Source organism: Phoenix dactylifera, unplaced genomic scaffold, assembly GCF_009389715.1.
Source record: "Phoenix dactylifera cultivar Barhee BC4 unplaced genomic scaffold, palm_55x_up_171113_PBpolish2nd_filt_p 000913F, whole genome shotgun sequence".
NCBI lineage: Eukaryota > Viridiplantae > Streptophyta > Magnoliopsida > Arecales > Arecaceae > Phoenix > Phoenix dactylifera.
In genome coordinates, this window is record NW_024068273.1 from 65001 (window position 1) to 83484 (window position 18484).

At 40.3% G+C, this 18484-nt stretch overlaps 1 protein-coding gene and 1 pseudogene across 1 annotated transcript; both read right to left on the reverse strand.

The window, feature by feature from the left end:
* Window positions 1-862: 862 nt before the first annotated feature.
* Window positions 863-10412, reverse strand: LOC113460945 (annotated as a pseudogene).
* A 3698-nt stretch (window positions 10413-14110) lies between these two features.
* On the reverse strand, window positions 14111-17650 carry LOC120107584 (putative disease resistance protein RGA3). Its single transcript, XM_039120912.1, has 2 exons — window positions 17185-17650; window positions 14111-17013 (listed from the first exon to the last, which is right to left on the reverse strand). The coding sequence occupies exons 1-2, from the start codon at window positions 17530-17532 to the stop codon at window positions 14215-14217; spliced, it is 3147 nt and encodes a 1048-aa protein (XP_038976840.1). The 5' UTR covers window positions 17533-17650; the 3' UTR covers window positions 14111-14214.
* Window positions 17651-18484: the final 834 nt, after the last annotated feature.

Here is an 18484-nt window from a genome sequence, read left to right on the forward strand (position 1 = left end):
CCACTGTTTTTTATTCAACAAGGAGGGGGAAAACTATTCACAAACTTGATATGATTGTACATGAGAAATCAGAATAATATCCTCTTTCTTAAGATAACAAGTAGCACTAAAATTAGGATAGAAGAGAGGTGTGTTTACATTTGCACTCACTCCAGCCACAAGTAAATAACTGTCAATAGTAAAAAATAAGAAAAATTGGTTCAAAATATACAATTCATCTTTTTGAGGAAAAGCATACAGTTCACCCTTAATTCTCACAAAACCACCATTTTGCTCAAATTGCATTGTCAGCTCAAGCCCACATGCGAGCAACCCTCTTGTTTATGTATAATAATTAGTTTGCGTGCTGATTAGTTTATTATGAAGTGCGGTTGTTTATGTATCATGGAAATCCTTTCTCACCCACTCTTCTCTGGTTGATTGGATGTCACAATACAAACTCAAATTCAATCTATCAAGCTGAAACATCTCAGAAGTCTCGAAAACATCTTAAGGAGGAGGAGAGATTGTAATGAAAACCTATCTCTGGACACCGGCAAAATGGGTGAAGAAATTAAAAGACTTGATCATTAGCTGGGGGAAATAAAACTTGAGAACTATTTAATTTGCACTCTTATACCTTTTTTCCCCAAGGTCCTATGTTTTTTCTATCAAATTTGCAAACAATACATTATTTTGAGTCCCATGATAATTCTCATAAAAACTTGTATTAGGCATGGGTATTTATTTGACAAAAGAACTGATTAAAGACTATCAATCCTGGAGAACATCCTACTGAAGATTATCCAATATATCACCACGTCACCCCAACACAATCAAAGATGGATACTGATAGGGCATCACACCATTTCACAGAGCAAAATTTCAGCTCAGATAAACTAATTTACATTTCATCATCTTTATGAGAACTACTCTACAACCAGAAAGAAATTGTGATAACACAAAAGATAATATTCATTGTAAAATATAATTGTATATTGGAACCATGAGTTTAATTTCACAGTACCATACATGAACAATGTAAAGATAAAATCACCACCAATCACCATCTGTATCGCCATCAGCGGGTATGCTGTCACAAGAAATCTGAAGTGTAAGATCTTGGGTAAAGGAGAACAGTCAGCAGCTGCTAGTAGAAGCATCAGCTTGTGGTGGCTTCTGCTTAAAAATGTTGTTCTTCACACCTGCCGAATCCTCAGCCAAGAGGCTTGGTGTATCTAAGATCTGTACCATTGATGTAAACAATTATTACTCATATTTTTAATAGACCTCCAGTAGCTTATTGTGATAACATGTATATAGAAGATGCAATTTCAAGATCCATCTATTCATACTTCTAATGCTTTTCTCTTTCCTCATTAAGTGGTCAGTGCTTCCTCTAAAACTCTAGAAGAAAAATCTCAAAAGCAAGGAAGAGGATAGTCTGGTAATAAGATAGATCCGGAATACCTTTTATCTAAAACATTGCCAAAGAAAGTGAAAGAAAAAAATTACTAATAGAGCAAACCAACAAACAGTTCAAGCATCCGGAAATCTAGCTGGCAGAAAATACTCCCTTGGAATTTAGCATGGGTATCTAGGATGCCCAAGACTTAAACCGCAAGCAAAGCATAGAGATAATGTACTACAAAACTAGAATAGGCTAACAACTCAATGGCACTTGTTAAAAATCCTCTGCTAAATGCCATTTTATGGTAAAGAAGAAAAGGCATACCACATAATAATGGGAAATCCTACAATAATGCTGTTTAAAAATTGCAAAAATAGAATCATTATCCCATGTAGAAGACTTTTCTTCAAAAGATTCCTCAAAAGTTATGCAAGACCTTTGCATAAATCTATTTTTACTTTCACTAAATATATATATCTAAGCTAAATCAAAGGGTCTGGGTTCGCAAAAAGTAAAACTGGCTTTCCAGACATTTGCCTAACTAGCAATTGCAGCACAATCTTTCATGATCATAACAGCTGACTTGGAAACAGATACTTTGTGTTGATAATATAACCCAGATCTCAGAATCGATAGATGATAGATCTCCCAACAGATGAAACATCAGATGTATTTCATACCTTTAAGACAAGCTCTTCAAAGCATTGCTCCACGTTGACTCGTGTTTTTGCACTACATTCTAAAAACAGACATCCATATTCCCTAGCAAAGTCAATGCCCTCCTTCTTTGTGAAAACTCTCCCACTTTCCTGAAAAGATAAAAAAGCATAAAAACTTCCATTCCTCTTTTAATTAAACATGTATTCTCAATATATGGAAAAAAACCTAAAGATACAACAGATGATGCCAAGGTTAAGAACATGATAGATAATATCAAAATAGAAATTAAATGACTGGTTTATTGCATTATACAAAATTCCACATTAAAAATAAAGATCTAACTATATACATGTACATTACCTTATCAACCTTGTTACCAACAAGCATTTTGATGCAATTTGATTAGTTGAGTAAAGGTCTATTTCCTTAGCCCATACATCAGCAAGGTTGGTGAACGTTTCCCTTCATGTTACATCATAAACTGTCATAAATTACTGAGAAAAAAAAAATTATCAGCAAACATTTTCACCATACTGTCTATGCTAATATTAAGCTATGTGGATATTATGACATTTATAAAGAAACCATAGTGTATATCTGCATAAAGAAGATATATAGTCTTGGTTGAAGAGATATATTAGCTATTAAGTAAAAGCTGAAAGATTGCCCACTCAGATGTGTGACTAAGCAATTCAGATGGCCATGAGATTCCTGGTTCAAGCAGGAGTTTAATTCAATGTACTGGGAGACACACACAATGAAAATGGTGGCCATATAGCATATTTAGGCTATGGACCAAAGCAAATACAGTCTTGTGAGGGTAGAAAACATTAAGCTAGGGCCAGCCAGGTTTACAGATATAAGTCCTTACTACGCCTTTTCTCCTTATGCCTCCCTTACATCTGAGCCGTAGGACCAAAGAGCAGCAAGAATAAAACCAGCCCGGTATATTATCCTCCTTTCCACTTGTTCAATGTAACCTCCTTTTGCTCTTTCTTCTTTCTTGTCCTCTCTTCCTAGTCCTATCTTCTTCTCCTAAATTGTTCTCAGTTCCTTCTTTTTTCCCTTTAACTGCATTTGTCATCTGAGTTTATCGGAAAGATATTGAGTTTATTAGAAGATAAATGGCTAAGAGGAAGATATAAAGATCAGATAACATAGTCCTACCTGCAAGGCAACCTGAATAATCTGAGAACTAAATTCCGCTGAAATATCAAGATATTATTAGATAAGAGTCATTAGTGACGCTGAATAGATCGAGAACTCTTTCTCAATCCAAGGAATATTTGAAGCTGTTTAAGGCAGACAAGATTACAGTTTCAGCTTTGCAGTGTCCTCTTAGCTTGAATGTGTGAATCTTACATGGTGCTGATCTGATTTCTGGTTGGTTAGGTGTCTCACTAATAACTTGCTAAGAAGAGGTGATACATAACATTATCTAATGTTAGCTCTTATAGTAGATGGACTATTTTTTGAATGACAGTATCTCTCCAAGGCATATGCTTATTAGGTTGGTTAGTTAAGGCCAACAAAGAGGAACAGGTAATAGAGGGGTAAATATACCATTTAGTCATTTTCTCTTACAAAAATGTTTCCTTAGTATTTGTTTTTACAAGTCATTTTCTCCTCTAACTTTTGTTCCATTTATAGTTTTGTGGTTTTATGCGAGAAAGGGTGTTAAAGTATATATGATATTTTTTCTGAAATAATTCCAGATAATGAATCTATAATTCTCACCTTTAAAAAAATCTATAATTCTTTCATTTATTTATTTGATTCTTGCATCATCTCAAACAAAAATTCATGGCCTCTTTCCCTAATTCATAGTGCTCACAACTATCTAGCTTAGATTATGATTACATAGCTGAAGCAGCAAAATACTGCATTCCAAATATTAGATAATAGCTGGATATTGACAGGTTAAATCTACATGCATAAATACTTGTTGCATGCCAAGGCTATATCTAATATGTGTGGCACACTGATATGCATTGGACAAAGCAAGTTTATGTGTCAATACTTAAAGTATCTTTTCATATCCAGATAATTCCTGGATAGACTTAGGTATGATGGTAAAAGGCTTTCTTTAACAAATATGAACCTTTTAGTTGTGGATCATGATGGATATTTTAATTTCAGTAATTGTAGTACAGATGTTATCGTATAAGGTATGGACTATGTTATTAAGGTAACCTATCATGCATCATGGATGCTTTTTTTTTGACACAGATATATTTACATTTATTTACTTGATATTTTCTATTATAGCCAGATTCTGTCCTATTTTTGCTGAAGGTTGGCCACAGTATTTGCATCCATGCTTCGTAGCACTTAATGGATTTGATCTGACACCTGAACCACGATTTGAACAGCCAATCCTAAAGTGGTGTCCACAGATAATCCTCTACAAAACCTTTTGTTATAGTTCATTTCAACATATTTTATCAACATAAATATTCAAATTATCCTTAATAACAATTTGTCAATTCATCACTTGTAAATTGGTAAATATAATTATATAACAAGGAATTTTTTATTATTTATCATTTTATTTACATTTTAGGGCATCATTATATCCCACAGAGATAAGGATCCTACATGGTGTTCCCGAATTTGGAGGTTGCCAAGTTGTAGTCTTGATCATGCAGCCATATCTGCATTCTTTTTAGTTTTTAGGTACCAAAGATAATAGTATATGTACTTTTCAGACCAAGATCGGAGAACTGTCCCGAACCGAATGGTTCCAGCCGTTCCGAGCCGTACTGACAGCTCACCGGTACGGTTTCGGCAATGGAAACAAAAACTGTTGCCGGAGTCAGAGAAGAAGAAAGAAAGAGAGAGCGAGCAAAGGAGGAAGGGAGAGGGAGGGAAGCCGGCGGAGGGTGGGGAGGCGAGGCCGCGGCCGGTTCCTCTGTTTCGAATGGGATAGGGAGGGAGAGGGAGAGAGAGAGAGAGAAAGGCCGGCGGAGGGTGGTGGACGCTGGTGGAGGCTGAGGGAGGCGAGGCTGCGGCTGGTTCCTTTGTTTCGAATGGAGGAGGGAGAGGGAGGGAGGCCGGCAGAGGGTGGCAGACGCTGGCGGAAGCTGCGGGAGGCGAGGCCATGGCCGGTTCCTCTGTTTCGAACGAAACAGAAAAACCAGCCACCAGCCTCCGCCGCCAGCCTCCTCTCTCCCTCCCTCTCTCCCCATTTTCTCTCTCTCTATTTTTTTTCTCCCACGGTCTGCATGCCCTTTCCTCTGTCGGTACAGGCCCGACACGGCACGGCACGGGCTCGTACCGACTTGTGCCGCCAGAAAATCGGTATGGTACCTGGTACCAGTTCCGCTGATCTTTTTTCAGACACAACATTGGCTATAATGATGTACATAGATCACCTGGTTCATTGAGCTTAGGCAATTGAACTGAAGGATTGTAGAAGGAAAACCAAGATTGCTGACTAGAACACGAGAAATAGTAGAGTAGTTTCAGCGCATATGAAAAACTAACATCCAAATTTTCTCTTCATCAATGAATGGTATTAGAATCTAATAAAATGAAAAGGTATCAAATTCAAATTCAACGGCATAGAAAGGAGTAATTGATAATTGCATACCCATGATAGTAATTGATAATTGCATACCCATGATGATCCCCTGTGCTCCTCTGTAATATGAGCTGGTTAAAGTTCTGAACCTTTCTTGTCCACCTGCATGATACAGATGCTTTTTCTGTTATCACTAATTTACATTCAAAAGTCATAGATCATGCATTACACCATAGAATGCCTTTTTAGAATCTCATAATATATGTGTACATGTATGCATGTATAACTTACTGAATAAAATAAGATAGAAGGATCCACTGCAAATCACAAGAATTAATCTAAAGACTTCTCATCTTTTGAAATAGAATTTTCCTTGCAATTACAAGAGATAAAACAATGTAGAAATAGGTTAGGACATGCCAAGGGGCTAGGCTGATAGACTTTCAGGAGCTAGGCTAGTGCCAGAAGCTTGGAGTGCATCCTGCTTTTGTGCATTTTTGAGGTCACAGTCACTTGTTAGCTTCTTGTTGCTTCATTAATTGTTTGCACTCTACCTTATGAATTACTAGATCTAATGACACCAACATAAAATGCCATTCAACAAGCATTTAAACTCAACTTTAACCTGATGTCCTATTTACATCAAATTGACCTCGTGGATCCAAGTACGACCCAACAAGGTCTGAGATATATCCACAAACAATCTGAACTTGACAATAACACGCTATGAATTGTTACAGGTCATAAGGCAGCTCAAAGAAACGAGGGGCTGCCATTATTCCTCAAAGACGAGTTGGTTTAAAGGGAAAAATCCTTGTTCATTTTGTGGTTTAAGCAACCTGCAAAGCTCAAGCAATAAGACAAAGAGGAAAGGTCATCCAGAGCAAAGATTTCACCAATTTAAAGTTTTATTGGGATCTGATTGGTTGTGCATAACTCTAAATCCATTGAAAACATATTATGCCTGGTCAACTTGCTACATACAGAATTGCTCATGATACTATTAACTCATGAAAATAAATGCATGTCTACTACATAGCATTTGTTATCAAACAGTTTGTCATGAAAACTGCAGTTGCATATAAAGAGTAAAAGGGGAAGGAAATATGAAATTATTTTTAATTGTTTTAAATGGTAATATATAAGTACATAGTGCTTACCATCATACCAAAATGGCTGGTGTATTAGTAGATGGATGTACTTAATTATAAGATCAACCTCTTATTCTCCCATGAATAAAAGCAACTTCTCCATTTGCAAATAACAAGCCTTATGAGCTTTCAGAACACCAGATAGTTGTTGTTTGAATGGTGAATTACATTTCCATACTATCCACGCTAATATTGCTATTCTCGTATGCCAAAAAAATAACCACATTTCTCACACATCAGAAAAAAGTTACCAGTTCATTGTGGGATTTTAATCAAATTTCACTCTCTATTCATTTCATGATCATTCTTTATGTCCTCACGAAGCTTCTTATTGTTGGTTCCTGTACTATTTAGAATAGGGTGAATGTAACAGCTCAGAAAATTCAACTTGTGGCAATAGCATCACAAAAATAATATATCCTCTTCATAGGGTTAATTTTCAGGCCTGAATTGCATTGGTCAGGGGATTAAGTGAAATTCAACACCTCAGGAGTTAGAATAAATCAAGAGAAGCAAATGAAATGACTATAGGACCAAACAAGAAATCAAAGTGACATCTCATACAATAAATCAAGTTAAATCTGTCACGCCCCCGCCTCTGCGAGGCACGTGAGGCACCTAGTGCCCACGTGGGGGCCACATGAGGGGGGAACACGGGGCTCCCCTGCCAGATATTGTCCGGTTCTGGAGCTTCACGCAAGCGTCCTTCACCCCTCCCCGGTTTTGTTTTCCACCCAAAACGCGTCTGCAGGATTAGGAGACACCCGCCTCATATGCCCAGGCTCTGAAACGAGTCTTTCCGATGTGGGACTATTGGGCCTCACACCCTTCCCACCATCGGACAAGAGCCGTCCTCGGCTCTGATACCAAATGTCACGCCCCCGCCTCTGCGAGGCACGTGAGGCACCTAGTGCCCACGTGGGGGCCACATGAGGGGGGAACACGGGGCTCCCCTGCCAGATATTGTCCGGTTCTGGAGCTTCACGCAAGCGTCCTTCACCCCTCCCCGGTTTTGTTTTCCACCCAAAACGCGTCTGCAGGATTAGGAGACACCCGCCTCATATGCCCAGGCTCTGAAACGAGTCTTTCCGATGTGGGACTATTGGGCCTCACACCATAGGGTACATGGGGCGGCGGCCCGTTGTCCTTCCACCGTTGAGAGCGGGAGGTGTTCGCTGCTCTGTGAAACCAGCCTCACGCGGTTCCCTCCGCTTCAAGAGATGCGCGACCCAAGCTTTCGCTCAAGGCGCACATCCCGCTACCCCACTTGGAAAGGGCGAGCCAACCTTACGCTCCATTTGCACCCAGACTCACAAGCGTGACCCAGCGTCCTAAACCACCTTAATACCCCCGATTGGCTCGAGTTACAAGCTCCCGCAACGAAGCTCAAGTTCCAGCGAATAACCAATGTGGGACTAAACACACGCCCGCACGGATCCTAACAAAATCGTTACCAGTGTCCCAGATTGCGAGCTTCAGCTTTTTGCCTCCAATTGTAACCATTTTTACCTTGAAATCCACACCTAAAACAAAAAAAATGAAGCCTTTGATTTTGATCGAAGTAATTGATAAAACAAACAAAATTGTGAAAAACTTGCACTGCTAGCATGTTATTGAACTCCAGCCTCGACGAAAATTCTTTCAGAATAAATTTTTACTATGAAGAAAATCTGATGCAAGAATACATTCAGTTCCGAAAAGTCAAACTGAGCCACATAATCTACAGGAAGCAAATCAAATATCAGAAAAGATAATTTGTTGGAAATAATGATTAGAAAGATTACAGGTAACCCTGTTGGAACCAACCACAATAAAAAGACAAATGAGGATTTTTATGATGTCCTTATTATGAACGACTTAAGATCATTATTTCCAAAATATCTACCAAATTAACATGTTTTTTCTATGATCATTGCTACCAATTCTAACTACAAATTGTTCTTTGTTCTTGAAAACTCTAACATCCTCAAGTATTACAACAAAAACTAGTTAAATACATCAGTATCTTAATTATCCTCCATAAATAAATAAAACAGAGCATTTACAAACCATAACACAGTATCGAATCTACCACAGTAGCACCTGATCATTTCATTTTCCAATTTAGATGTAAAAATATTATCAAATTCACATACTTAAAAGCTTTGCACTGCAACTGCTGCTATGATTTTAACCACCGGACATCATTTGCAACTCTCAGTCTCATATGTCCGAGTATTACAACAAAAACTCAGTTATTACACATTTTTTCTATTACCATTGATCAATAAATACACAAACCACTAGCAAACAACAATACAGCATTAATTCAACTATATAGCTGCAAATCTCACTTTTCCAATTCGTACGCACATATAATATCAAATGCTTACTCTTAGAAGCACTAGTACTCTGTGATTGTTTCTTCAATTATTCTTTATATCTCTCACACCCTCGAGAATTACAATAATAACTCATTGATCACATGATTTTCATAATTATCAGCCCCACGTATACAAACAGACCATTCAGTCACAATAACACATTATAAGTTCAATCCAGTAGCTTCAAATTTTTCTCATTTCTAGATGTATGCACAAAAATTATCGAACTCCTTAATAAATCTCTCCACCGGTACAATTTAAACGCACTGCATTACTGGAAAAGCTCGAAGAAACAAATGGAAGGATCTGAAATCTCACCAATCGTGGGGGAGAGATCGTCGAAGGAGTCCGAGGTGAATCTCAGCAGGAGGCTGCTCTTCCCCACCCCCGAATCCCCAATTAGCAACAACTTGAACAAATAATCGAACTCTGGTTGGCTCAAAGATGACGAATCCATCATATTATTACTTCAGAAACCCTAGAAAACACATGGAAAACGCTAAGAAAGCACCAAAAGGAAACGATTGAACGAAATCTAGATCCCAAGAAGCGAACTTTCTACAGTAAGGAAAACCTAATAAGATCTCAGCGCACCTCGAATCTGGAAATTAAGGGGGAAGGATTCGAGATCTAGGGTCAAGAATTCAATAAATAGAGGATTGGAAGTAAAAGCGGTGACGGAAAGGAAGAAAAGGGGGAAGGAATCCCGCGCTGGTGAAGAAAGCTGCAGATGGCGACGAAAGAAAGAGGAAACCGGCGGTGGTGGGTTCATATTATTAGACCGAGCTGTACTGAGCTTACTTTAATATTATACTAATAATAATAATTTAAAATTTAATTATTAATTGAAGCTGTTTGTAAAAATTTAACAAGATTGGACTGAATTCGGTATTGAATTTCTCAAAGAAATCCAGATTAAATTTCACCCTATGTACCTACTCCATCTCTTGATAATTAATTCTAATCAAAATCAAATCTCTATGCTCTTGCTATTTCGGACGATTTTAAGAAGCGATACCATGGAGCTATTGCTCGTGTAAATGACTTCTTGTTTTGTCTCTTGCATGAGATTTTTTCTAATCACAAAACATGAACCATCAGCAAAATGATTGGTGATTGAGCACGCTCGTCATCTGTGGATCACAAAATCAAGCAAGCCCACTACTCAATCATAAGATGTTCCGTAGGATTTAAATTTTGACATGTGCAATTCAATGATGCATTAGGTTTAGTTGCTATGGTTAAGATTTAAATTTTGTATTAAAGATTAATTAATAATTTGAAATTCATAAGATTTTTGCCATGGTCACCTCTGTTAGACCAAAAATCTCCAAGGTTAGGCAACTTTGCTGCAACTATCAAAACTGTTAAAATAAATTACTTGCTATTCATCTTTTTTTATTTATATATTTATTTATTTAATTAATTATTTTTTATTTTATTTTATTTATTTATTTATTTTTTCTCTTATTTTCTCTCTCTCTCTCTCTCTTTTTTCTTTCTTCTCCATTGCCCCTTTCCCCTTTTCTTAGGTGGATTGGGGGGGGGGGGAGGGGAGAGTGCCCACCCCACCGATTGTGGTGGGGAGGAAATGGAGAGGCTTACCTTGATTTGGAGGGGCTGTGGCTATGAATCTGACAGCACAACGGCAGGGCACAGTGAGCCCGAGCAGAGGAAGGAAGAAGGAAAGGGAGAAAGGAACGAAGGGAAGGAGAAGGGCTCTGGAGGAGGAAGAAGGGCTCGGTGAGCCCATGCAGACAGGGAGGAGAAGAAATAGAGGGAGGAAACCACGGATTCCGCGATCTCCTCATGCTATTCTTCCAAAATTGGTGCCCGCCGGAAAGGAAAGAAGAGGGGCACGGCTCCGGCGATGTTGCGCATTCCTGCCTCCCTTGCTGCGAGGATCACGGCTAGCTCCTCCTAGCTGGCCGTGAGCATAGCGGGGATCACGGCCAGATCCTCCTAGTTGGCCGTGAACAGGGTGTCACACTACTAGTTAAGATCATTCAGAAATTGATGCCAAGATCATTTCCCAAAAAATAAAAAATGAATTGATGCCAGGATAATGCCAACAAATAAACGATCAAGTTGGACAAGAAACTGATTTTTTTATTTAACAAATTATATATTCAAAGAATATGGCAGCAATCAAACTTGGTTAATGTTGACCAAGGATTTAAATATCGGTGCCCATGCTCATGCCAAACACCTGCAGGCACAGTATCTCTGCGCGCCATGCCGGCACATGTTTAATTTTGTATCGAAGGAAAAAAGAAATAAAGAAACTGAAAATTTTCTTTAGATAAAAAATTAAGAATGGATTTAATAGGGTTGTGCTGATCCATACCGATGATTCTGCACTATTAGCATGCTCGATCTTCACACTATCCAACACTTGTTTCTCTTGTGTTCCAGCGTCGATTGTTTCTTTGCTCTCTATTTTCTCTGCAACAACAGATAAAGAAACAGAGCAATTAGCCAACATGCAAGTATAGCTACTTGCAATTTTGACAGGTCGAGGAATAGATGGCTACCGATCATCTTGTGGAAGCGAGAGTTGAGGGCATCGTTCTATTCTTAAGATTTTTGGGAAGAAAAGGCAATTTAACCCTTCCACCCACATGAGCTTGGGGCAATTCACAAGCTGCAGCTCCTTAAATGCATCTCGGTTCTGCTGCGCCAACAGCAAAAACGTTAAGTCTTCACAACTATCAACCACTAAGGACTGGAGCGTGGATGGGAGTAGTTTATCTTCTAAGACTTGGACTCCAGGACAGTCCCTTATAACCAAGCTTCGAAGAGATGTGAGCTTGGGCAGGCACCGTAGTGGTGGGATGTCCGTGCAACCCCATATGGTCAACTCTTCAAGTACGGGTATGGAGTCTATTTCCAGAAAGAGTTCCCAAGAATTACTGAAGCAAAGATGCTCAACGGATGTCAAATCATCAAACCCATGCATTATGTTCTCCCATGTGTTCAATATAGTCAGCTTGTTGCCTGAAGCGACCTGGTACATTAGCAAAAGAGAATAAGAGAACTTGCATATGTTTCATATAGAAGCTTTAAAACAAACAATCTTAGAATGTACGATTGTGTAAGTCTTCAAGTGATCAATTGGAGCACTTCAAATTTGGGATGGAGGGTACCTGAATGCACTTGATACTACGTATTTGACACCAGTTACTCAATCCAGGGCAATCAACAATTTTCACTCTGTAAGGCATAGATGAGAGCTGATCTTCAACATGTGGAGGAATAGATGGCTGCCGATCATCTTGTGGAAGCGGGAGGAGAAGGCATCGTTCTATTCTTAAGATTCTTGGGAAGGAAAGCCAATCCAGCCCATACACCTGTTTGAGCTTAGGGCAATTAACAAGCTGCAGCTCCTCAAATGCATATCGGTTCTGCTGCACCAACAACAAAAACCTTAGTTCCTCACAACTATCAACCACCAAGGACTTGAGCGTGAATGGGAGCTGTTTATCTTGCAAGACTAAGACTCTAGGACAATCCTTTATAACCAAGCTTCGAAGAGATCTGAGTTTGGGCATGCAGCATAGTCGTGGGATTTCCGTGCAACCCCATATGATCAGCTCTTCAAATACGGGTATGGAGTCTGCTTTCAAAAAGAGTTTCCAAAAATTACTGAAGTAAAGATGCTTAACGGATGTCAAATTATCAAACCAATGCATTATTTTCTCCCATGTGTTCGACATAGTCATCTTGTTGCCTGAAATGACCTGGTACATGAGCAAAAGAGAATCAGAGAACTCTGTTGGTGCATGAGTTTCATACGGAAGATTTAAAACAAACAATCTGAGAATGTACGATAGTGTAAGTCTTCAAGTGTTCAATTGGAGCACTTCAAATTTAGGATGGAGGGTACCTGAATGCAGTCGATTCTTTGTATTTGGCACCAGTTACTCAATCTAGGGCAATCAATAATTTGCACTCTGAAAGGCATAGGTAAGAGCCCCTCGTCGGCACATAGAGGAATATATGGATGCCAATCATCTTGTGAAGGCTGGAGTCGAGGGCATCGTTCTATTCTTAAGACTTTTATGAGGAAAAAGCAATTCAACCCTTCCACCCATTCGAGCTTAGGACAATTAACAAGCTGCAGCTCCTCAAATGCATGTCGATTCTGCTGTGCCAACTGCAAAAATGTTATCTCCTTACAACTATCAATCACCAAGGACTTAAGCGTGGATGGGAGCAGTCTATCATGCAAGACTCGGACTCCAGGACAGTTCTTTATGACCAAGCTTCGAAGAGATATGCACTCATGTAGATCATCTTGCAGAAGCAGGCATCGCTTTATTCTGAAGTTTTTTTCGAGGAAAAGGCAATTCAGCAATTCCACCCATTCGAGCTTAGGGCAATTAACAAGTTGCAGCTCCTCAAATGCATCTCGGTTCTGCTGCGCTAACTGCAAAAATGTTAGGTCCTCACAACTATCAACCACCAAGGACTTGAGTGTGGCTGGGAGCAGTCTATCTTGCAAGACTCGGACTCCAGGATAGTCCTTTATAACTAAGTTTCGAAGAGATATGTGCTCAGGCAGTTCATCTTGTAGAAGCCGAAGTCGAGGGCATCGTTCTATTCTTAAGATTTTTGTGAGAAAAAGGCAATTCAACCCTTCCACGTCTATGATCTTGGGGCAATTCACAAGCTGCAGCTCCTCAAATGCATGTCGGTTTTGCTGCGCCAACCGCAAAAATGTTAGGTCCTCACAACTATCAACCATCAAGGACTCGAGCGTGGATGGGAGCAATTCATCTTGCAAGACTCGGACTTCAGGACAGTCCTTTATAACCAAGCTTCGAAGAGATGTGAGCTTGGGCAGGCACCGTAGTGGTGGAATTTTTATGCAACCCCATATGGTCAGCTTTTTAAGTACGGGTATGGAGTCTCTTGGCAGAAAGAGTTCCCAAGAACTACCGAAACAAAGATGCTCAAACCCATGCATTATGTTCTCCCATTTGTTCGATATAGTCATCTTGTTGCCTGAAGCGACCTGGTACATAAGCAAAAAAGAATCAGAGAACTCTGTTGGTGCATGAGTTTCATACAGAAGATTTAAAACAAACAATCTGAGAATGTACGATAGTGTAAGTCTTCAAGTGATCAATTGGAGCACTTCAAATTTAGGATGGAGGGTACCTGAATGCAGTTGATTCTTTGTATTTGGCACCAGTTACTCAATCCAGGGCAATTAATAATTTGCACTCTAAAAGGCACAAATGAGAGCAGATCTTCTGCCATGATATGAAGTTTAGGACAATTTTTTATAATTAATTTTTTAAGAGAAGTAAGATTTTGCATCCCTGACAGTGATGTCAACTGCTGGCACTCCTCAATATGCAGACCTTGAAGATTGGATGGCAGTCCTTCCTCTGATAAGAGTTGGAGTTGAGGACAATTTCTTATAGTTAATGCCCCAAGAGAAGTAATGTTTTGCATCCCCGACAGTGATGTCAACAGTCGGCACTCCTCAATATGCATACCTTGAAGATTGGATGGCAGTCCTTCCTCTGATAAGAGCTGGAGTTGAGGACAATTGTATATCTTCAGATCTTTAAGCGAGTGGAGATGATGCAGCCCTGCTATGGATGTGAGTTGCCGACAACCAGAAATGTATACCCTCTCAAGCATGGATGGTGATACGGGTGCGTCCAGATTTCCAAGAGAGTCATGAATGTATAGAGGAAGAGATCTTATTTTTTCACAACCGATTATATCGATTTCTTGAAGTGATGCAAAGGAGAAAGGATTTCCCACCCATTCTGGAAACTTGGAACCACTATACCCTTTTATAGACAAAACTTTAAGGTTGGCATGAGGTTGGAGATACTTGAGCATGGCTTCCTCTCTTTTTTCATCTGCTGGGACATCCTTATTTTTCTCTGGAAAAGATTCTAGATGTAGCAATCTGTTATGACGCATATCATTTTTGCAGTCGACCGCTTTCCAATGTAGAAACAACTTCTCAAGTTTATGCTTATGTTTAAGATCGGCATCCCTGACATGCTCTATGTTGACCAAGTTCCTGAGCCCTGAGATGCTGAGAAATCCTTGGAGATTCACCAAGTCCTTTAGCACTCCTCCTATCCCACCCTGCACTTTATAACTTCCAAGCAAGTTCTGAAGATTTGCTAGTTTTCCGATCCTAGCTGGTAGGCAGAGATTTACCCGGTTCACAATTTGTAGGTGGTGAAGGTTAGTAAGGTTGCCTAGGCCATCCGGTAACTCTGCAAGATTCCGGCAATCAAGTACCAATGTCTGTAGGTGATAAAGGAGGCATATTGATTCAGGGAGCTTCTCAATTTTGTTGGATGTGATATTTAAGTATCGTAGGTTGGTAAGGTTGCCTAAGTCATCTGGTAACTTTGCAAGATGCGGGCAATCAAGTACCAATGTTTGTAGGTGATAAAGGAGGCATATTGATTCAGGGAGCTTCTCAATTTTGTTGGATGTGATACGTAAGTAGCGCAGGTGCTTTAGGTTACCGAGTAAATCTGGGATCTCATCTTCCCTTTCCCAACAAAATTCTAGAGTCCGTAAACATCTTAGTAGCAACAGAAACTTGATTAATTCTTGGATTGCTATTGGAAATCTAAGCTGATGCTGTATTAACAGGGTCCGTAAAGCCCTAAGATTATACGAGCACAGTGATTTCCCAAATTCCTTTTCATCAGCTTTCACATATAAATGGCGAACCTCATCAGGGTGATTGGGCAGCTTCTTATCCACAATTGCCCAGCACTCATTTACCGCAATAGATTTCGCTAGATCATGTATCATATTATGCATCTTAAACTTAGACCAATAGGAATCAAAGAACGATCTTCTTTGCAAGTCATTGAAGTATTCACTGCCAATGTCTTCCGTTCTTCTTCTACCTCCACATGTCTGGATGTAAGCTTGCGCCATCCACAATCGGACTAATTCACCTTTGTCAAACTCATAATCCTTGGGAAACATGGAACAATAAACGAAACAAGGTTTTAGATGTGCTGGCATGCGGCTATAGCTTAATCTAAGAGCTGGCAAAATCTTATTATTCTCGTCGACTTCCCATATGTCACTTTGTATGACATCCATCCAGCTATCTTCATCTGTCGTGTATCTCAGAAGGCTTCCTATTGACTTCACAGCCAATGGTAAGCCGGAACACTTCTCGACAATCTGCTTACCCATATTCAACAAGCGTGGTTGTTCTTCAGGTTCTCGACCATGGAATGCATAATGCCTGAATAATGCCCAAGATTGCTCTGGAGACAAGCAGCGAGGATGATAAGGATGCACTGTCTGCATGATCTCAGCGACCGAATCATTCCTACAGGTCACAATAATTCTTACTATTTCTGCACCAATGAAGGGAAGCAACACTCTCTCCCAATGGCTTTGCTGATCATTCCAGACGTCGTCGAGCACGAGCAACACTCTCTTCCCCTTCAGCTTTTCCTCGAGAGTATCTTGAAGTGTGCTTAGTTGTGCAAGATGACATGAATTTTGAGTAATACACTCAATGATGTCCTTTGTTAGCCTTTTAACATCGAAATCATCAGATACACAAACCCATCCGGTTAGATTGAAATATTGTTTTACCTTGGGATCATTATAGACCAGCTGAGCGATGGTGGTTTTTCCCAGTCCTCCCTTGCCGACAATCGGAACGACGGAGATACCATGTCCCACACCCTCTGAAAACAGCAAGTCAATTATCGCCTGCTTGTCGTGTTCCCTTCCATAAATACTCGACTCATCCACCTTGTGGCTGGTTGGTGCTGGGTACGGAGCTTCGAGGACTCGTCGCTCTCCATCTTCCTCTCTTAAATGGAGGTTTTCTCGATCCTGCGAGATCTTATCGAACCTCTCCCTGATCTTTCTGATTCTATCCCCCATGCCGTCCGGAATTGAAACCTGTTGGAGTTTTAAATTTATAAAAGGATTTAATTTTTTAAAAAAAATAAATCAGCCTTATCCTCTGAATTTTAGATGATTTAAATACTTTAAAATACTTATTTTTTCAGACGTTTCTATCCCCCATGCCGTCCGGAATTGAAACCACTATGGTGGAAAGAGACCACTTACCTGTTCCTCATCGTCCCCTTCCACTCGCTTCCTCTTGCGGGAAGTTCGGCTTTCCCCTTGGGCTCGCAGTACCTCGTACTGGTACTCGTCCAGCACGTCGTCTGCTTCATAAGCCACTTCTTTAAGCTCCTTCAGCCAGAGCTTGACGGATTTGTCTCGTATCTCCCTCTCCTCCGCGTCATGGAGCACTGCTCGGATCCTCTCCAATGTTCTCTCCAGCTCCTTCAGATCTTCCAAGACACTGCTGCGTGGATCCGATGATGAAGACGGCGAGACTGCCCAACTGCGAACACAGCCCAATACTTGGCTGGTTTTTGATAGGATGGAAGAGAGGAAAGCGCTCGCCATTGCACAACCTCGGTTTCCTCCTTGCTCTGATCAGACACGGCAAACAAGGAAGAGGGCTTTGGCTTTCCTTCTCGTCTCCTCCTCAGAAAGGGCGAACAGGAGTCAAGTCAACGTGGAGGAAATAGTATTACAAATTTACAATACTATTTTATAAAAGTCAAGTTGATTATTGATCGGATTAGATTCACTCAGCGGTGGACAAGGCTGTAAATGGGTCGGGTCGACCCGTGACCCGATCCGACCCGCGTAGACCCGTGACCGACCTGCAAATGGGACAGGCACAGCAGCAAGAAAGCCAGAGAAGCAGACCCATGATGGTTTCTTTAGTGAATGGGAGCTATCTAGATATGTTCTTGTGCCAGGAGAAGAAGAAGAAGAAGACAGGAGCTCCACACGGCTGTGCTCTGCTTCAGAATCTCTTGGGCCCAGAAGAGAGAGAGAGAGAGGACTGCTGGTTTGAGTTGGAAAGAAGGTGGCTTGTCTAAGGACCAGAAATGATGCTAAGTAGGTGGCTTTAACAGCACTGAGTTGGTGGTAATGGAAACAGAAAAAGAGAAACAAAATCAGGATAAAGGCTGCACAAAACCACCTAAAAGCCAGCAAAAGCTCAGAGAAATGAGTTTGCTTTGTGATAACAAGCAAGAGAGTCTCTTCTTTTTTTTGTGTGTGGGTGGTGGTACTATTGGTCGTTTTTAAGTGAATTTATGGCGGGATTTCAAGGCAGACGGGAAGGAGACATGGGTTTCTTAGGGGGGAAGCAGGGAGACACCAAGTTCCGTCCAATCAATCATATAGATAAAAAATAGTGTGATATGAAATTTGGCTTGCAGACTGACTGAGTTAGAAGTCATGGGTCATCTTTCTCGGAGGTCCATTGCAAGTCTTTCAAGTCATGGATCACCCAGCACCTCATAATTAATATGACCAAATTAGATTTGCCCAAATTCTTTCC